Source organism: Carettochelys insculpta, chromosome 1, assembly GCF_033958435.1.
Source record: "Carettochelys insculpta isolate YL-2023 chromosome 1, ASM3395843v1, whole genome shotgun sequence".
Lineage (NCBI taxonomy): Eukaryota > Metazoa > Chordata > Testudines > Carettochelyidae > Carettochelys > Carettochelys insculpta.
Window position 1 is genome coordinate 273,885,946 of NC_134137.1, and position 21,608 is coordinate 273,907,553.

A 21,608-nucleotide genomic window follows, 5' to 3' on the forward strand; every position below is an offset into this window, starting at 1 on the left:
CTGGTTAGGTCCAGTGATGGTATTTCCAGAGAAGATATGTGGACAAAGCTGGCAGCGGGCTTTGTTGCAGGGAAAGGTTCCAGGACTGGTGTTCCTGGGATATAGACTGTGGCTGTTAGTGAGGATCCTCATGAGGTTGTCTGTAGGAGAGAACAGGCATGTCACCCAGGGCCTTCTGGAGTGTAGCATCCTGATTAAGGGTAGGTTGTAGGTCTTTAATAATTCACTGCAGTGGTCTGAGTTGGGGGCTGTAGGTGATGACCACTGGTGTTCTGTTCTTGGCTTTTTTGGACCGATTTTGGAGTAGCTGGTCTCTGGGTATTCGTCTGGCCCTGTGGATTTGACATGCCTGTCCTCCTTGCTTACTGTTTTTGGTTCTCTGTGCCTTAAATATTGAGTCTGTTCTGGTCTGGCTATGGTCTGAAGAAGTGGGTCTGCCCCACGAAAGCTCACCTAATAAACTATTTTGCTAGTCTTTAAAGTGCTACTTGACTGCTTTTTATTTTGATAATGTATAGACTAGCATGGCTTACTCTCTGTTACTCTTGCGAAGGGATTCCTAACCTATGGGTCGGGACCCAAACATGGGTCATGCTTAGATTTGTTAAGGGTCGTCAGCAGCTCAGAGCTGCACGTGGCCATTTGCAGCTCCTTAACACTGCCACATCCAGCAGCTCTCTCCATCAACAGATAAGCAATTATGCATTACAAAGAGATTCTCCACCTTTCTATTCATAGCCACCCCAAGCAAGCCACTTAAGACTCTTGCAGTAAGTAATTTTCACGCTCGCTCCTCCCTTCCCCCTTTTGCCCTGATGTCAGTTTTTATTTTTTTGTTTGTATCTCCCTCCAGCCTGAGTGTGACCCTTCCAGCCCTCAAACACCCCCACTTCCTGAGTGTGACTGCCCCCAGCCCTCTAACACCCCCAGTCCCTTCCCTGAGTATGACTGCCTCCAGCCCTTCCAGCCTCTGAGTGTGGGGTTTAAGCTGGGAGTGAAGGCTGGGAGCGGTTTAGGGATGATGGTCTTTCCGTCACCACAACTCAAATCAACTATAATAAAACAGTGAACCATAATAAATGTCGTGTTATTATTTTATTATTAATGCATTTTCTCCTCTTCTGTGAAATAACTACTATGAACACACGATCCATTGTATACAGCCAGGCACTAAGGTACAACCGCATTTGATCCAATCCATCAGACAGAGACAAACATCTACCTGACCTTTACCAAGCTTTCCTGAAACTACTATACCTACCTAAGGAACCGAAGAAACAGACTTACAGACCCAGTGATGTACCCAGAAGCCACCCACTACAAGACAGGCCTCGCAAGGAAAACAAGAGACCACCACTGGCCATTACATACAGCCCTGATCTGAAGAGGTGCGTCTGTCCCATGAAAGCTCATCACCAAATAAATCATTTTGTTAGTCTTTAAAGTGCTACATTTCTGCTGCTTTATTATGAGAGAGACAGAGAAACAGAAGCTACAGAACTTTTAAGCAAGTAATTACACATCATACTTCTAGTCCTATAACCAATACTAACTTAAATATGCATTTCTAATACATGGATGAACACCAGACCAGGAATTCAGTTGCAGTTGTCCTAAACTGTAACAAGGCACTTTTCACAGAGGAATGAGAAGACTCAGTGGAGATCTTTGATACAGATCCAACGCCTTAAGGATTCGCAATGCACTGTAACAATTTTCTCTGTATTCAGATAAGCACAGTTCAGGTTTGCATCCTCATTTTCAAGTGTTAGTCTGTAAAAGGAAAGGAACATGGAAGGTGATTTTTCTGAGCTAGGAGACAGCTTTTCCGTCATCATCTAGGACCAGCAATACAGCATGCCCCCCAAAGAGTCATTCACTTAAAAAAAAAAAAAGTCAAACCACCAAAAACCTATTTTGTTTTTAATGGGAAATCAATTAGCTTTACAAGTTAAATAATTCCATATCAACATTTTCAACTTCACCTTCAGCACAACCTCACATTAGCTGCTCACTTGTCCGGGCGACAGTCACATCCCAGTAACTTACATGTCATCAGTAAAGGGGGATCCATCTACCCATCTCCATCCCGCTGTTCCTTTACTTAGTCCGATCCAGTAGTAATAATTTTCTTTGTAACGGTTTATTATTTCCTGTGAATAGTACCAGTAAGAATGTAATTACTCCTATTATTGCTTCCAACTCACAAAATGTTTAGGGTGAAATCCTGGTAACACTTAAGTCCATGGGTTAAAGTAAGTATGAGACCTGGGGCAGCTGGGGTCCTGGGCAACAGTGGGGGTGGGGCTTTGGACAGAAGGGGTGGAATTAAGGACCAGACTCCCTCAACCAGCCCTTCAGAAGCGTGGAGGCTCTGGTGGAGATTTGAAGGGCCCAGGGCTCCTGCCACAGCTGTAGCTGCTGCCATTGTGGTAGCAGTGTCTGGGAACCCGAGACCCCTTTAAATTGCTCGACCCAGAGCAGCTTCCCCTTTTGCTCTCAGGCCTGTCAGTAGGGTCCATCAGTCCTACCAGCAGGGCCGCTGACAGGGGAGAGGAAAGCCGTGTATGGATTGGTACCAGTGGCTGCTTCTTGCCAGCACGCTGTACTGCTCATACTAACCCACTTTCACTTCTGTTTAAGTCAATGGCAAAAGTCCCACTGGCTTTGATGGATCAGGATTTCACAGTTTGAGCTGATATTGCATTGTAGGGGTTGTCTTGTGGGGTAGACTCCTGAAATTCCCTGTGAGGATCACACCTGTTTTGCTTTTTCTGTCCCCAAGAACTTCCCACTCAGAACAAGCCAGGCCAGCAAAATGACATTCAGACAATGTTTCAACAGCAAAGATGTTACTTTGGGTATGGCCTGAGGGGAAGGGGAAGGCCTGAGAGCAAAAGGGTATGAGGGAGACAGAAGAGCTTGCCTCTCTGCCCATCCACCTCCAAAAGAGATGGCAGGTCATGACCTTCTTGCACATACTGCTATTTCTCACTTGTGGAATGACCTGACCTGACCTAACCTAACCTCATAGTGGGTACAAACGAGGCAATGATGGAATAAAAAGGAGTTGGAAATAGGAGCAAGAGAGGGAAAGAGAGGAGAGAAAACACTGAATGTAAAACTAGCTGCAGAGACACAGAGCCAAGTTTTAGGAGATCCGAGTTCCCTTCTTAGCTTTGTTATCTCCATGCGTCCGGGGGCAAGTCACTTTACCCTAAATGTACATTGGTCATGTATTTTGGGCAAATAAGCTTTTGAGTGTCCCAGCCTTGGGCCTGTTCTTTCAGAGGCACTAAGTGCCTGCAGTTCCCATTGCCTTTAACAGGATTTTGAGCGCTCAGTGCCTATCACAGCAGCACTCACATACTTTACTAGAGATAAGAGCTCCACGTGTCAGATGTACGAACCAGAGCATAAGAAAGTCCCTGTCCGGAAGAGCTTACAATCCAACTAGACATGACAGTGTCAGAGGAAGGCTGTCACGGCTCCTTCCCCACTCTAGCAAGATAAATGCAGAAGTGGGGGCCAGCAAACGTACCTCCAAAACCTTATCTACCAGGTTTTGGTATAAACTCCCCTCCCAAAATCCTAAAAAACCCTAAGGTTTTGGGGATAAAATTTGCTGCCACCACTCAAGTAATAATAAGGAAACCAGGGAGAGACTACTTGGGAAATCTCAGCCCCAAAAGTGAAAATCAGGACACAAACATTAACCAACCAAGCTAATAAAAATGAAAAGAGAGAACTTTTATTATTACAACACTATTTGTGTTGCAAGTCTCATGACTAGATGGAAGAGTCACAAAGTAAAACACATGGGGAGTCTCCACCATGGGCCTAGAACTTAGTTAAAAGGAGAGTAAAAGAACATTTCTAAAAAGTGCACAGACATCAGATCCCACTTCCCAAACCATAAAACAATAAAGCCTAACGGACTTATCTAAACTTACAGGAGATTGGAGGGCCTGTTCTTGGAGGGAGATATTCTGTCTCTCTCTCACTCATGGCTGGAAAGAAGAAGAAAGACCAGAGAACAGAAAAAGGGATGAGCCAAAAAATTCAATTCTTACCTACATTCCTATAGGCCAACTCCACCTGGCTAAGGAGGTTAACCCTTTTATTTCCAGGCTGCTGGCTAACCCTCATGATCATGACAAAGGCAAATGTCAAAACTACCCCTCCATGCTGCCTATTCCCTTTACCACCAAGTTCACAGCTAAAAGCTTCTTCCCATGGGAGGAGGCCCCTAAGGAAACAGCTTATAGCAGAAGCAAGAATGTACTTACTCCTATTGCATCCAATTCACGAAAGCCGTGTCTACACTAGCAAGTTCCCTTTTTGGAAAGAACACATGGAGTGTCCACACACAAAATGGAAGGTGTTATATACACAGGAGTCAGACAAATATGATCGCCTACTATATATTTAAATTGGGCAATTTTAACAGCCCAAAGTTAGTACCAGTGGGGCCGACAGCCACTGCAGGCACCAGGAGAAGGAGGGAGGGGCCTGGCTATGGGAGCATGGAACAAAAGGGCAGAAGGGGCAAAGCCAAGGGCCGTCTGCCCTTAGCGCTGCTCAGACTGCAGCACTGCCCTCCCCCCAGCCATGCGGCGCGGTGGTATAGCAGCACTTCAAAGGCGCCGTATGAAATGCCAGGCTCCAGGGCAACTGCCTTCTTTGCCCCTCCCATTGGCAGGCCTGGCTACCACCTTTTGATGGATTTTGTTTTTTTTTAAGAGGGGTACAAACTGACAATTTCTTTAGCTATGGACAGGGACATACTTGCCTACAGCTTGCAAGTCAGACTACTGCCAGGAAGGACAAAGAGCAGTCTCTATCTTCCTGGCTGCCACCACACCCACTTGCTGGGATCTTGCTATGTATTATTGCATCTTGGTCCTTTGTTCTCCTAAAAGGATGTCAACTTAATCTGGGCAAGGAGATGGAATCACCTCATTCAGATTCAGCTATATGCTGAACACCCAGGCCACATCTACACGGGCAGCCTCTGTCAACAAACCTGGGCTTTTGTCAATAAAACTCACTGAGTGTCTACACAGTTAAAGCGCTCTGTGGAGAGTTTGTCAGCAAAATTCAGCTGTTCAGTCGGCAGCATTATCCCTGCTCCCGATCAGGTATAATGCCTCTGTCGACACAGTGCCTGTGTCGACACCTCCGTCAACAGAGAGGGCTTCCAGTTCCCCAGCAGCCCTGTTTGCAGAGCTTCCAGTCAGCCATTCTGTAGGGGGGGCCGGGCAGTCTGGCTGCTCTTGATCAACAGAGCGGCTTGTTCTTTTTAGCCACTTTTTGTGTGTGGGCGCAATCTGTAAACGGAGGTACTGCCGGGTCTTCTCTGTCAACAGAGGCTGCCCATGTAGTCGTAGCCCTGGTGTATGAACCCCATGTTCATAAATATCATCATTATCTTTCCTATTTTTCTATTTCTGATTTGTATGATAAACATCTGTCTGGCTCTGCTCTTTTGTAACACTGTTGTCATAGAAAGAGCAAGCTAAAGTAATGATAAAGGTTTGCGCAGTTTTGGAGTAGCTAAGACCACAATATGCTGTGCGTACAGCAACCAAGCAGCTAGTTCACAAGCAAGACACTTTTTCCTTTCTCCCTTCCTGCGTATTTATTTTACCTAACAACTAACAAAACAGGATTAAAACTTCAACTACTCCAACAACTCAGGTCTAGGTATACAAGCAATTATCCTTTTCTCACAAATATTTATACCTTCTTCTAATATTATCTACAAAGACTACCAAAAGTAGAACAATGAAAAGTCTTGTGGCACCTTATAGACTAACAGATGTTTTGGAGCACAAGCGTTTGTGGGCAAAGACCCACTTCGTGCATCTGATGAAGTGGGTCTTTGCTCATGAAAGCTTATGCTCCAAAATATCTGTTACTCTAAAAGGTGCCACAAGACTTTTTGATGTTCTCGAAGCTACAGACTAACATGACTACCTCTCTGATACTTACCAAAAGTAGCAGATTTTCTCCCTATCTAATAAAACTCTATAAAACTGGAAGGAAAGGAAAGTTTTAAATTTTTAATTTAAATTAAAATGTCACTTTTTCCTTCTCATGTTTTTAGTAAATGATTAAAATTAAATGGTGACTGTTATAATGAGAATAGGCCAGCAATAACTACATGAAAAAACAAGACAGACAATCAACATTTTAATATTGTAATAACACTTTTGAAATAATTTGCTGGGCCCAAGATCCTAACTTATTACTCCAAGAAAGCATCTCTGATTTAAAGAAGTGCTTAGTACTTTAGAAAATCAGGAAAGTTCCTAAATAGGGAGTTTGGAGCCAAATTTTATGCTACTTTTTAAAAATCTTGGCCATGGTTAATAACATATGTGATAGGAACATTTTAACTGAGCCCCATAAGAACACTGAGCAATCACTTCCTCTGAGAAGAGAAACTTGTATAGCAGCCAATAGTTTGTGCACCCCTCTAGATGAAGCAGTACAAGAAAGAATAAATTACTCTGTAGTAACTAAATGACTATAGCAAGAAGTCCTGTGGCAAACACAGACTAACATTTATTGCAGCATAAGCTTTTGTGGGCAGAAGTGACAAAGTGGGTCTTTGCTCATGGAAGCTTATGCTGCAATAAATCTGTTTATCTATAAGGTTCCACAGGACTTCTCATTGTTTTGCAGACACAGACTAACATGGCTACCCCTCTGATAAATCACTACATCATTTAAAAACAACTAGCAAGAAGAGAACAAAACCAAATCAAAGAGATCTAGCTAGAAAACACCTGATCAGGCAATATAGTCCTATGGCTTTGTCTACACTTAACATATTAAAGCATAGCCACAACGCTCTGTAACCCCCACTGTAAACCACCTCTGCAAGGGAAGTAGACCACAGCCCTGGGAGCACCACTCCTAGTACTGTAGTCTAGTTCACACTGGGGCTTTCCAGCACTGTAGCTTGCTGCGCTTGTTATATGTAAGTGCGTGTACACATCCCTGAGCCAGAAAGTTACAGCACTATGAAGTGCCAGTGTAGACTGGGCTTACGTGAGGGAAAATTCCTGGATTGCTCAGCCAGCATTAGCCTTCACAATCAGGGAAAGGCTCCCAAAACTGACCCTAATATGACTGCTTACCAGAAGGCACTGACAACAAAACTAAGCAGCTCCTGACTGACCCAGCCACCCCATCTAAGAGATTTTAAAAAAAAAATACAATAGCAATAGTTTATTATTTCAAAAACTTAACATGAGACTAAGAAAAGAGCTAATCATTTTTTTAAAAAGTAGTGAGCTGTCATGAAAAGAAAAAGAAAAAAAAAAAGAAAAAGGTAAATTTGAGACATCTCTTCAGAATTTTTCCTTTCTCCTCTAACTTCCCCCCAGAAGGGCTGATCATGTTTACCTTAAAATATTTTTTGAGTTTGTAATGTCATTCTTTATACCATCAATTTTAAAGCAGGACATATATCATGTAACTAGAGCTGCACCCTTTGATGGTCTTTGCTCTGGCTATTTACCATGATAAACATTTGTTGAAAATGGTAAATTGGTCAAAAGGGATCTCTGTGTAAAATGTACTCAAAGATTGTTCTTTATCTGACACTCACCAATTCCTGTTTATTTTTTATTACACCAAGTGTAGCTCCACTGGCTAAACAGAATTCATTACTATCATTCCAGAACCGGGGATCATCAGAAAAATAGTAGCATTTCTTCTCATATCCCATCCATTTCTTTGGGCAGTAACTGATCTCCTGAGTTGAAGCACATTTGTAGACTACGAGATACAAAACAACCAGCAATTACATTTTCAGACTTATTTTCCCCCTTATCATAAAAAGGCTTTGGCACAGGTCAGTTGATGTAAATTGTCAAAGCACCCTTTAGTTCGAAGATTAGTAAACACAAACATTGAGAACAGACAATTTCAATTCATTTCTATTTACAGTACAAGTGAGAAAATAATGACACAAATATTAAGACAATATTAAGGCTGTGTGTTAAATCCACATGGTGAAAAATGTTCAAATTGAGTGCTGAAAGTCAACTAAATTAAAGGGGTCTGATTCAGGGAACATCCTGACAACACACATAAAAAAGCAGGAAATGTAAGTGTATAACATTCTGCCAAGCCACGTGAATAAGGATTATACATGTAAACATTTTTCTAGTGCACAAATCTAAATGTCTATCTTCATTGCTTCTGGGAGCAAGCCTCCCAGCTCAGGTACATGGCCTTGAATTAAGCAGGACTCAAACTAGCACAAATAGCAGTGTGGATGTTGCAGCACTGGCAGAAACCTAGGTTAGTCAGCCAAGCTCAGAACCAATGGATAGGACAGATCTGTACTCCGGTGGCCACTGCTATTTTTAGCATTCTAGCTCAAGACTCATTAATGCACATTTGTTAACCTGGACGGGGAGGCTCACTCCCAGCTGCAGAGTAGACATCCCCTAAGGCTCGAAAAGAAATTTTGAAAATCATTTTAAAATTTTCCCTGTACTTATTGTCTCACGTCGGGCATCAGATAACAACGTCCTGAGCAGCGCTGGCTCCTGTGGAAGGTGTATGACTCCACCTCTGAGTCTGATTCTGAGGAATCATTTTCTGGCAACTGAGGTGGAGCAACAGCAGCTAGTGCCGGTGAGTGTTGCCAGGAGGGGGAAAACTGGTTCTGTGTCATCATGGCAAGCTTCCCTTTTGATGACTCTGGGGTCTTGCTACCAGTGGCAGCTCCCAAAACCCAGGATATGACAGTACCTGGAGCAACAACTCCTCTCCAACTGCCTCAAACCCCTCCGGCATGGATGGTAATGCTCATGTAGCTGCGCTCTGATTGCTCTTTATTGGAGAGTCCAAAGGTGCCAGAATCAACGGAGCCCTTCAAGAGCTGGAGTCACTAGCACCATGTGAACAGCTGTTGCCTCATAACAGCCTAGCCTGGGTCACATTCTTCCAGCATCTCTGTGCTTGGAAGACCTTAGGTTGGGGATCACCCATAGTCATTTTCCTTCTTCCTTATTTAAAAAGCAACGAGATGTCCTGTGACACCTTACAGACTAACAGTTGCATCTGACAAAGTGGGTCTCTGCCCATGAAAGCTGATGCTCAAAAAAAAAAAATCTGTTAGTCTATAAGATGCCACAGAACTCCTTGTTCTTTTTAAATGGCAAACATCACCACTACAAATAACTATGGACAAGTAATAGAAATAGTCCCCTGAGAAAAGTACTTGTGGGAAACACCAGGACAAGCTGAAACTCCAGGTACTGTCATGGACAATAAGAAACAACCGAGGGGTCAGCAGGTCTCCAGGGCCCTTTATACTACCCTTAGGAGTGCATTACTCCAGGGCCACTGGAACCCACCCAAAGGCTTACCACTGAGCAAAAAGCTCAGCTTGAATACACACCTACATTGCAATGGACAGGAACCAGCACTAGAAAAAGAAAAGTAATTTCTGCTGCTCTTCATAAAACAGTACAAAAATAAAATGCTGAGTTTTAAACTCCTTTACAATGGATTTGATAAGAGAAGAACCTTAAAGTACAAATGCAGTGCTGGGTGACAGTACAACACAGGCTATGTCTTATACAGATACTGTGGTGGGGAAAGTCTTAATAAATCACAGCTAATGGAAGATCCAGATAATATTACTCCCTTGCAAATCATCTAACAATGGAGACTTGTAATAAAGCTTGTCAACACAAGAAAATTAATTGGAATAATTACTTTAGAATAAAATACACAATAGTTATTCCAGAATAGCTCCCATTCTATTCTAGAATAAAAGTCACTTCATTCCAGAATAATTAGTGAACTCACAAAATGCACTAATGACAATTATTTTGTTGTTAATTTTGCATCAATTATTCTGATCTGTTTCCCTGGGAAGACAGGTTCTTAGTTTATTTCACTTCTACAGGCCTTAGAAAGGTCAACCTGGAGATAAAAAATCATCTATTTAGAAGGAAGTCTAGTGTTATTCTGCTTATATCCCAGAATTCATACTTACCCAGTGCAATTGACAGACAAACACTCAAAAGACCCAAAATCACACTAGGGGAACAGAACTTCCTCCCTTTTGTATTCCAGGCCTGTGGGCTCAACCACGCATCTGAAACCAAAACAGAACAAGTTTAGGTCTCAATACACTGAGATATGATGTACGAAATATAGTGAAATTCACTTCAGCTGTCTACACCACGAGATAAAACTGTATTTCAAGGCATTAGCTCAATAGTAAAATGTCACTGTCTTCACAGTTAATAATATTACCTGGCTTTATTGAACTGTAATCCCGATTACATAATATCTATATTACAAGATGGGTATAATGTCAAATTCTAATTTAAAATCTCAAATCAAGGCTAGTGTGGAAGTGCCATGGCCTTAATTTGAATTTATTAGCCTCCAGAAGCGTCCCGTAAGTATCCCACAAAGCAACGCGATGACCCTCCATATATGGCTGCTTCGTTGTCTGCTGCTCTCCATCAACGTATGCAGGAAGAAGGTCAAAGGAAGCCCACAGAATTTCGGAAGATGCACGTCGTGAACCCTCCCGGAGCAGCCAACGCTGATGTTGGTAAAATGAACTTTGTGATCTCCCAACCCCTGCAACACCATAGAGAAATATCCTTTTCAGTTTATATACTCCAAGGCCAGGTGGTTTGGGGCTAGAACGGGGATGGGCGTGCCATCTATTGCTGCACTGCAGTTAGGAAAGCCCTGGGAAGCAGAGCCATCCATTATGGCCTGTACACCTCCCAGAGGCACAGTCTTCCTGAGGAGATGCTGACAGATTGCATGGGCCACTTCATCACCACAGACCCCACTGTAGGTCTGCCCACCCCCTCGAACTGATTTGCCACTGACCGGTAACCGTCAGGCATTGCGAACTTCCACAGTGTGATTGCCACTCGCTCCTGAACCATTAAAGCTGGCCTCATTCTTGTGTTGCTGTGCTTCAGGGTGGGCACCAGCACATCACAAAGTTCTATGAAAGTGGACTTGCATATATGAAAGTTCTGCACCCACTGCTGGTCATCCCAAGACTCCAAAACCATGTAGTCCCACCACTGTGTGTTGGTCTCATGAGTCCAAAATTGCCACTCCACTGCCAGCAATGCATTCATGACAGCCAGCATTTGTGAGTTCCTGGACCACAGCGGGGAGATTTGCTCTTTCAAAACATCGTCATCATCACCACCATTATGATAGTAAACTGAGCTTTGTAGCTGAAGGAAAAATTGTGCAACAGCCAATATGGTTGCCAAAATGATCTGTGCTATGAGTTGGTGCATTTGGGGATCCATATTTGCACTGGAATGCCGCAGCAGGAAATGGAGTTCTCATTCTTTTTTGGCACGGTTACTGGTGCTCTGAATTCCAGGGTTGTGTTTGGAATTTTGGAATTCAAACATGAAACACCCACAAGCCACCAGGGCTAAGGCACCATGGGATAGGTACCCCAAAGCACTGCTCATGCTGTTGAACTTGCATGGGGCAATGGGGACGCAGACACTTGACATGGAGAAAAGGTGGGTCGAATTTCAAGAAGATTTGTAGATGCTAAATTCGAATTCATAATATCAAGGTTAAATAATTGAATTTATTTAAAAAAAAATCAAATTTACCTCATAGTGTAGATGCAGCTTTAGTGAGCTTGTAAAGTGAGGCCATGATGCTCAAGATAGGACTTCAAAGTTCGGCTCCCAAATCCATATTTAGTCATCTAAATAAGTTGCCTGATTCTCCAAAGAGCTGCAGAACTCCGCAATCCAGAGAACTGACCAATTCTTTAGATGCTTGAATGTGTACTTAGAATGACGCTAACTTTAGACTCTTATTTGGGAAATATTGTTCTGAAGCATCATTTATAGTGAAATAGAAGTAGTATTCTGGGTTTGTCCAGTGTTTTGTAGCATGCAGCTGAAAAACTGGGCCTATATTAGTTTTACCATTGTTATCCATACAGCTCTGTCAGCAACAATTAAGCGTCTTTAATTTGCCTATACGAGCTGAAGACCCTGAATTTGCAAACAGAGCTACAAAAATGGCTCTGAGAGGAAAGGTTCCTCCTAGTCCCTTAATTCCACTAGATGACACTTGAAATATTAACTATTTCACTGCTAATCATTTTAGCAGGTGGGCTAGGAGAGGCAGTAAGGCCCAAGGACAGGGGAGACATTTCAGATTTTAATTGGGGAAGAGGGCAAATTTAATCATGATTCCAGGGGTTACTATAGCACTTGAAAACTTGTTTTAATTTTTGCAGATAACTTACAGTGCTCCTGTCAGACAATAATTTCTAATTCCTATATAAACACAGAAAATTAAATACATATTAGACCTGCTCAGCTCTGATACCAACATGTTAGAACATCTTGTGTCAAGCCATTTAATGGTCACTGATTAGGTTTAAGATCTTAATGTATGTTCTTACTTTGTTATTAACTCTTGAATACGGCAATTGAAACAACTATAGAAAATTATCTAGACCTTTTTTATCACTTATTTGCAATTCATCAAGTTTGGAATAGAACATTTAACTTTTGGAAGCATCTTATTAGGGTAGGACACCATTAGTTGATAGTGCACCTGCTTGGGGCTCTAGGCAGGTTATCCCACTACAAATAATAGACTAGAAAATGACTTTAAACAGTAGTGAAACTGACACTTTCAAGTCATTTCATTGTATTGCTGATCTCAAGTGTTCAAAATCAAGAAGTCTCAGCAAAAATAATGAAATTAGCTTTGAAATTATGAGATTATGTAAAAATATTAGTTTTGTGTGTATGGTGGTGGGGGGAAGAGTTCTTTACATTCTACTTTTTGAACCTTTAAGGTGCATTGGGGTCACATTTTGAAGTTTTCACCACAGCCACAAGAACTACAAACTTCGTATTTCTTTCAGAATGAAGCTTGAAATCATCATATATCTTTTGACTCCAGAAGCTAGGGTTTTAAGGAAGACAATTACTATCATAAGACTCATGACAAAATCGTGAAAGTTGGAAACACTGCTTTCACTTGCTTAGAGGCTAGTTACTTTCCAGAAAGGTCTTAAACACAGCACTACAGTGACTGAGTTGAAGTTTTCACAGGAGAATATATTTTTAATCAAACACCAAGAAAACACTATGTTTTATAGTTAGAAAAAAATTGAGACTTCTGAGGTAAATCAGGACCAGAAAACAAACAGGCACAATAGGTCTGGGCACCGTTTCCTCTTAAAAGAAAGTTGGAGGATCAAATCTTCTAGTCCTTAATCCAGCGGCCAGCAACCACTGTCACGGTTGCCACAAGTGGGACACAAGCCAATTTTCATCAGCATGCAAGGCAGGAGCTCAGCCCTACACCACCTCCCCCATGCAGCTGAGATCTTGCTCAAAGCCAAGCTGCTTATGGATTTAAAAAAGACCAGCTAATGCTACCAACCACCATGTAAACGGTAAAGTTCTGCATCTGAACTGATTTATTAATGAAGCTGTTTTAAGTAGGAATATTAGTGTCTTTAAAAAGTACCACTGACTCTTGGACCATACATAGAGGTCAAAAGGTCAAATTTTGATACTGTCTCACAAAGATTGCTGACCCCTGATTTAATCAAATAAAACATCTATTATCATCCATGCCTCCAACCACAGATATGAATATCACAGTGAACATATAACATGTCAATAACCCTACAATTCATACTGAAATATCTGAGCTGTCTTGTATGCATTGGCTCAGGAACTACATTTTCTGGAATATTCCACAGACTGCTGAGCACACAGAGGCCATTTCTACAAGTGGCATGCTAAAACACGGAGCGAAAGATGCTAATGAGGCACGGATGCAAATTCCCTGTGCGGAGGCCACTTCTTCCCAAAAATTTTCAGGAAGAAGGGGCCTCTGGAAGCAGGACTTCCTTCCAGAAGAACCCCAGGGCCATGCTTCTACACAGCATTTTGGAGTCCGGAAGAACAGTCTTCCAGACACCAAATCATGTGATGTTATGCTAATGAGGCACGGGGAATTTGCATCCGCACCTCATTAGCATCTTTCACTCCATGTATTAGAAATGGCTAGATGGTGCCCTGTGAAGACTACAAATTATAAAAATCATTGATGTTATGGATGCTAGATGCAATTTATGCTTTGTTCTGGAATTGACCTGGATGCAACTGAAGTGCTAAAAATTAGATATGTAAGCACATCTGACAATCATTCAACATTTTCTCATTTCTTACTTTTCTCAAACTCGGAACAAAAAAAAAAAAATGGTTTTCAGTTAAAGGTCTGGCCTGCTTGGCTTTGCTTCCATTCATTAGAGGCATCTATTTTGCAGCATGCCACACCCAGAAAGGCTTGTCCAGTGGTTTGGGAGCTCCATTAGCATCATAGAAGAGTGCAGCCATTGACCACTTACCAAATTTTTGGGAGTGCCCCCCCATAAAGTAGTATTGTCCACTCCTAGTTTAGGCTCAACAAACACCAACTGCTAGATAACCACCCACTGTGGTCCCTTTTGACCTTATAATTCTACTCCTGTGGCAAACACTTTAAAAGAAGCATCTCTATAGCCCCCACCTGAGACTAGGGACATACATTCTTAGAAATCTGCCAAGGGCAGATTCCAATGCCAGAGAGGATAAGTTTAATTAAAGGGCTACAGCATGCTGTCCTGAGCTATTCCACAAGGTCAGCCGTTTCTCTTGTCCTCCTCAAAGCAATGCATACACAAATCATCCTCTGTGGCTCATTACCCAGGCTCAAAACACTTTTTTTTAGGTCTAGCTTTATTACGAAGTAACTTTTAAAACAGCTTTCCCCAAAAGGAAAGTGGATGTTGGCTATCAGTTGAAACCATCAGTTTGGTAACCTAGTGTAATACTTGAGCGCCTGGTGCATGCAATTTTTAAAAGGACCACAACATTTTGATGACATGAGATTTTGTTGTAATTAGGAGCTGTGTGTCTCAAAAACCCCTTGTTCAGCTGACCCAAATTTGGACCCTGAGGATATGCAGCAAATGGGCATGCAGATGGGTTCTACAGCCTCTATTAAACTTGACAATCAAACAATAATTTAATAAAACAAAACAGCAGCCATGGGGCACTTTAAAGACTAACAAAATGATTTATTAGGTGATCCTACTTGTCTGTCCCATGAAAGCTCATCACCTAATAAATCATTTTGTTAGTCTTTAAAGTGCCCCATGGCTGCTGTTTTGTTTTGTTACAATACAGACTACCATGGCTATCTCTTTGTTAGTAACTTCGTAGTTAACCTTGATGACACAGTCATTGTGCAGCACCTTTTGTATTAATGCCCACATGCAGCAGCAACTCTCCAGAATGGCTAATGTAGTAGGGACAAACCCAAGTCGAGATGCCTTTTAAAAGCTTGACAAAGATTAATTTTTCACTGGAAAGAAGACTGGGGGTGTTGCTTCAAAAATGATTTAGAAGCAAGGGGAAAATGTCTATATGGAGATAAATATCTCATAGAACTAGAAAGGACCTTAGGAAGGCATTGATTCCTGTTCCCATGATGAAATCAAGCACCATCCTTCTTTTTTTAAATCTATTCGCCTCAGACCCCTCAATTGTCTCTTTAAGAATTGAACTCGCAACCGCGGGTTGGAGGGAGGCAATGCTCAAACCACTGGGCGGTTTCTCTTCCTCCCCCGCAGCAGCGCCAGCACTAAACTTCGGGTACTTAGAGGGTTTGGTCGAAAGGGGCATACATAACAACTGAAGGCAGGTTATGCAAGGGGTTAGCCTAGTCCGCGTCCAAACTGAAACAGGTGGTTCCCATCACCTGGGAACACGAGACTCAGCTCTGGGCGGCCACACCCTGTTCTTCTGCCCCCCGCGGCAGACAAGAGCGAAGGACGCAGCCGGGTCAGCCAGGGAAAGTGCACGCGCGCAGAACACGGCAGAGCCGGGCCAGTCCCTTACCTGCCTCCCCCGGCTCTCTCGGGGGGTTTGCTGCGCCGGACGCCGCGGACTCCGAGGAGCAGGCGGACAGCGGCGGTAACTCTACAACGGTTGATCTCTCCTGGCCCTCGCTGGGGCCGGCGGGATCAGACACCCTTCGCTCGGGGCCCAGGTTAAAGCCTGCCACGCTCCCGCGAGACCCCAGTTCAGGACTGCTCGGAGCAGGGGGCTGCCCGCCCTGCTGCCTGGCGCTCCGCGCTATTGCTTCGGGGCAGCTGCTGCTGTTGGGGGCAAACATCTGCCAAAGCCCCCTCGCCTCCTGTTGGGGATCATCGTCGTCAGAGTCCCCCTCGAAGGGGGTATCGCATCTGCTGGGGAGGGAGGAGACGTAACCCCCATCGCAAAGAGAATCCAAACTCTCTTCCTGGTCTGCCGGGGCGAAGAGCGCAGGAGCAGGACGGAGCGCAGCGCCTCCATCCCGCCTGCGGCCATGTTCAACAACCAGCCTCCGCCTCCCGCACAGCAAACGCCCCCCTCCCCGCCGCTTCCCCAGTCGCTTCGCACACGGGTGTCCCTGCTTCTTCCTCGTCGCCCCCCAGCAGCGGAGTCCGGAGTCGGCTGACTACACGTACATCTGACGCATTTCTCTTGTGAAGTCCCACCTACAAGGCGACTGGTTTATACAAACGCCTATTTTATTCTGTAAAGCGTATTTTATGAACAGTTTCCGGCTAGGGGGTTGTGCAGTCCCCATCCTTAGCGATATGCAAGTACAGGTTGGAGAAGTAGCCAACAGGGATGATTTAGATCAGTGTTTCTCAACCTTTTTTTATACAGTACTCTCAAAAAAAATCCAAACCACCCCCTGGCTTCTCTCCCATACCCGTAAGGGCACATGGACTAGTGCTTGGGAAACACCATCCTAAGGGAATCTGAGGTCTTGAAACCTGCAATTCAACCTATCCAGATTACTGTACCCTTTTCCCATGAGCAGATGGGAATAAGGGGACGTCGAAGTAGGTGGGCTCCTTTCGAAAAGGATCCGCGCGGCTGCGAGAAGCGTCAATTTCGAAGTGCTGCTGCCGCCCGCATGCTAATGAAGCGCTGAATGTGCATTTCCGCGCTTCATTAGTAAACTTCGAAATGGCCATTTGCGTGGCCATTTCGAAGTTTGGGGCTCGTGTAGACACGGCCGTTGTCCGAATGAACTTTTAGACTGTATAGTTTTTATGCAGCCTGTTGTAAAACTAGGCAACTATCTAGATGAGTTGAGATACCTCCTGGAAGACCTCAATGTACCCCCAAAGATGCATGTACCCCTGGATGAGAAACACTGATCTAGATGGTGCTTGGTCGTTCCCTGAGGGCATAGGACTGGACTTGAGGACCCCTTCCAGTTCTGGTATGCTATGATTCCATATTTGCCAAAGCTACTGAAAAAAGGTGTTTATTATAGTGTATTATAATCCTCCACCCTATTCTCTATGCATCCTATATGCCTGCTTCACTGACTGTCACTGGACATAGAGCAGAAGTTTTAACTGAGTTCTTTTGTGATAACCAGGTCTATTTCCTCAGCTGTTACAGTTAATTGTGTGTGTATGTAGTTTATTTTTCCCTCCAATGTACTTTAATGTTTTAATTATTTCAGTTAGCTGCAGCAGTGTCCAAGGTCAGAGTGGATCCAGACCTGCCATTGGGTGAAGTTGGTCAGTATATTGGCAGCGGTGAGCCTAGTAGTTTGGCTTAGTACATGTGTTCCACGTGTTGCTACAGATGTTTAGAGCACAGCTGTGTAGTGACCTTGTCATGAATGAATGAATGCCTGTAAAGGGCTAACACTTAGAGGAGTCTCTGCAGCAGGATGGGGGGCAGCCAGGTAAGCCCATTGGAGAAAAAGAGATTCTGTCGAATTGGGAACAACTGCAGGCTAAGGGGTCTTGGTCTCTCCCTGCTCCAAAAAGCTTTGAAAGATAGTCGAGGAATGAACACTGTCAGCATTTCTAGCTTCTGCCCACTAGAAGGTGTTTGGCTTTCCCTTGTTGGCAGTCTCCAAGAGAGGCCACAGCCCTTTGCTACCATGCCCCAAACACAGGCCTCAGAAATGTTTTCCTCAGCAGTATCCATTGGGTTGGTTCTGGTGCCCTCTGGTGTCACACACTCATAATGCCATCAAAACAAAAAAGCAGTCCAGTAGCACTTTAAAGACTAACAGAATGCTTTTTTGTTTTGATCATATACAGATTAACACAACTCTCTCTCTGTTACTACTCACAGTGCCAGTATACAGGCTTGGCTGATCCTGCGTTCCCTCAGCTCCTTCTTTCCAGCCAACTCAGGAAGAGAGGGTACATGGTGCATCTTGGAGTGGATATATACAACATATCTGGAAGAACACCAGTTTTGGAAAGTTTAGTTACCATTATTTGTTCTTCAAGTGATTGAACAGGTCTGTTCCAATTTAGAAGATCCCCAAGTTGTTGTACAGGTGCTTTAGTGATATGCTGAGTGCAATGTGGCTCAACCGAACCGAGTATCATCCGCAGCCAGTTGAGTGATGACATAAAGAGAGACAAATGTGTTCACTGGTGGCCAAGCTGTCACTCTACAAATGTCAGGAATAGGTACCTGTCCTAGAAATGCTGCTGAAGATGCTTGTGCTCTTGTGGAATGAGCCACTATGTCTGGCAGGGTAGGAGCACGTACCCATCAGGTGTGGATATATGATGAGATCCATGTTGAACTTCTCTGAGCTGAGACAAGGAGATCTTGATGGTCCCCTCTGACCTTAAAGCCTATGAGCAGACAGAACCTACATTTTTAGGGTAGGATTTTCAAAAATGTTCAAACTTGGCAAAACTTGTTCCATCGACTCCATGCAGTTAGGAGTAAAGGGCGGTTGTTGTAAAGAAAACCTTCCCCTTATTCCTCAGGCCATCTTTGCTTGCAATTAAATGCATACAGCTGCCATTCTTAAGAACATAAGAATAGCCATAGTGGCTCAGACCAAAAGCTCCATCTAGCCCAGGGGTCAGCAAACTGTGGCTTTGGAGCCCCATGCAGCTCTCTAAGGAGCCACTTGCAGCTCTGAGCGCTGCTGCAGCTACTGACTCCTCTTGCAGCTCTGGAGGCTGTTACTGCTTAAATTAAAACAACTAAATTCAGGTACCCACTGTTAAACCAAAGGAATTCAGTATTTTTTTGTTAAAGCAGTGGCAGCCTCCAGACCCCCTGAGCAGTCAGCTGCAGCAGGGAGCCCTGGAGAAGAAAACCACAGCAGGGCAGAGAGCCCTAAAAGAGAGAGCCAACAGGGCAGGGAGCTGCCCACACTGCACACTGGGGAAGTCTAAGCCTACAGGAGAGCTGGTGGTGGGGGCAGCTGAGCGTGCCCCTGCTGGAGCCGTGCAGAGGAGGAGACAGGGGAGTAGTGTTGGGAAAGGGGATTGAGGTGGCAGCCATAGTGGAGCAGCAGCAGAACTTGTGATCTCAGTCAGGTTAATCCTAGGGGTGGAGTTGGGGGGCGGTTTGGGGCTGCAAGGAGTTAAACCTGGGTATGGGGGGCAAGCTTGGAGCTGAGAGGAGTTAAACCTGGTGATGGGTGAGGCGAGTATGGGGCTGAGAGGGGTTATGCCTGTGGATGGGGGGACAGATTTGGGGGCTGAGGCAGGTAAAGCCTGGAGATGGGGGATACTTAACTTTAACTGGTGCAAACCATTGTGTGCATGCTGTTCTTAAAATAGGGGTGACAAAAAGTATGGTTTGATGTTGTTTATTAAGGACTGTCTCATACTCACATGCATTGCAGCTCTCGAAGTATTGAATTTGTAACTGAATTGGAAAAAAATGGCTCTTCTCACTCTTTTGGTTGCAGATGCCTGATCTAGCCTAATATCCTGTCTTCTGACAGTGACTAATGCCAGATGTCCCAGAGGGAGGGAACAGAACAGGTAATCATAACGTGATCCCTCCTTTCACCCATTTGCGGCCTCTGATGAACAGAGGCTAGGGACACCATTCTTACCCATCCTGGCTAGTAGCCATTGATGTACTTAACCTCCATAAATGTATATAGCTCTTTTTGCACACTGTGAAAGTTCTGGTCTTCACAACATCCTCTGGCAAGGAGTTCCACAGGTTAACTGTGCACTGGATGAAGAAACTCTTCCTTTTGTTTATTTTAAACCTGCTACGTGTTTTTTTTCATTTGGTGACCACTAGCTCTTGTGTTATGGGAGCAAGTAAGTAACTTTTCCTTACTCATGTCTCCACACCAGTCATGATTTTATAGTCCTCTATCATAAACCCCCCACCCTCCAAGTCTTTTCATTTCTAAGCTGGAAAGTTTTTTTTTTTTAATTTCTCTTCATATAGCACTCCTAAACCGCTAATCATTTTTGTTACAAGACACTTTTCTACAAGAAACAACTACACATATGACTCTAAGTCTGTGGCCACACTTGGCCAAAGCTTCGAACTGGCCCTAATAACCAAACTGAATACTAATGAGGCACTAGCATGAATATTCAGTGTCTCATTAGCATGTACCAGTCACAGCACTTTGAAAGTGCCGCTTTCAAACATGTATGCTTTGGCTACACAGGGCCCTTTTCGAAAGGACCCTGCACATTTTGAAATCCCCTTATTCCTCAGAGGTTTTTCAAATGTGTGGGGCCCTTTCAAAAAGGGCCCCGTGTAGCCAAGCCATGTGCGTTCGAAAGCAGCACTTTCAAAGCACCACAGCCAGCAGCCTGCTAATGAGGCAATGAATATTCATTTCAGCACCTCATTAGCATGTCCAGTTCAGTTTTGGCCAAGTGTGGCCACAGCCTAGGAGTTCCAGATTAGATCACAAATAGAGGTAAGCACAACACTGCAGCTTGGACTTTAGTGCCTATCTTGGAGATGGCAAGGACTTAGCGTATGCTACTATGGTCAGCTTCTCCTATTGGCTAGTTTATGCAACTCCCCACTAATGCTCAGAATTGCAACACCAAAATCCCCCTTGTGGATCTGTGTTTTAGGACAGTAGTGGGCAAAATTGGACCACCAAGCAGTTCTCTCCAACCCACCCAGCTGATTACCTGAGTGTGCATACTTACAGCCAGCAGCATGTGTTCAGCTGCCCCTCCCATACTGTGTTCTGTCTGCAGCTGAGCTGCTCCTAGGATTCTCCTCCTACATGTGCATAGGGAGATGGCAGGACAGGGTACTACGGAAGCCAGTGTTCCCCTGCCCCGTCCCCCTTCTCTGCAGATCGGGGAGTGGGAGACTCACAGAGCAGTTGCTCCAGTCTGAAGCATAGATAAGTGACTCGCTGAGGAGTGCAGGGCAGGGGAGAGAAGAGAGAGAAAAAAAAAAAAAGCCAGACGGATTTCCCTTAAAGAGACAGAGTGAGGCTTCTCTCAAATTTACCCAGCACAGTCTCTGTCACAAATACCCAGTTTGTTCCACATATAGTCACTGTCACATACACACTGCAACATACTAAGTGTCAAAGTCTGCCTCTCACACACAAACTGTTTCTTTTGTACTCACACTGTCTCTTTCTGTAGCCTCCAGCCCCAACCCTTCTGCCCAAGGCCCTGCCCCTTTTTTGCAGGGGCAAGAACCAGCCTGCAACCAGTACCAAAATTCATGGAACAGCCCCTCTTCAAAAAGTATTGC

General features: G+C 44.1%; 1 protein-coding gene across 2 annotated transcripts; it reads right to left on the reverse strand.

Annotated features, from left to right (window-relative positions):
* Window positions 1-1,029: 1,029 nt before the first annotated feature.
* On the reverse strand, window positions 1,030-16,504 carry LOC142007250 (C-type lectin domain family 2 member B-like). Of its 2 annotated transcripts, XR_012643909.1 has the most exons (6): window positions 15,966-16,504; window positions 10,031-10,132; window positions 7,622-7,791; window positions 3,954-4,010; window positions 2,050-2,153; window positions 1,740-1,773 (listed from the first exon to the last, which is right to left on the reverse strand). XR_012643909.1 is itself a non-coding variant. In XM_074983835.1 (5 exons), exons 1-5 carry the CDS (start codon window positions 16,240-16,242, stop codon window positions 1,656-1,658), a joined length of 771 nt encoding a protein of 256 aa, XP_074839936.1. In that variant the 5' UTR covers window positions 16,243-16,504; the 3' UTR covers window positions 1,030-1,655. The 2 variants fall into 2 exon arrangements, 1 of the variants encoding a protein (XP_074839936.1); XM_074983835.1 differs by lacking the exon at window positions 3,954-4,010 and having other exon boundaries at window positions 1,030-1,773.
* Between the last annotated feature and the right edge of the window lie 5,104 nt (window positions 16,505-21,608).

Excerpts from the sequence above, each read along its gene's own strand:
- LOC142007250 (XM_074983835.1), bottom strand. The coding sequence starts at position 16,242 with ATGTTTGCCCCCAACAGCAGCAGCTGCCCCGAAGCAATAGCGCGGAGC. Across the intron at positions 7,792-10,030 it reads TTGTCTGTCAATTGCACTGG|TCTACAAATGTGCTTCAACT; the intron begins GTAAGTATGAAT and ends TGTATCTCGTAG. Across the intron at positions 2,154-7,621 it reads TAAAAAATAAACAGGAATTG|GAAATAATAAACCGTTACAA; the intron begins GTGAGTGTCAGA and ends TACTATTCACAG.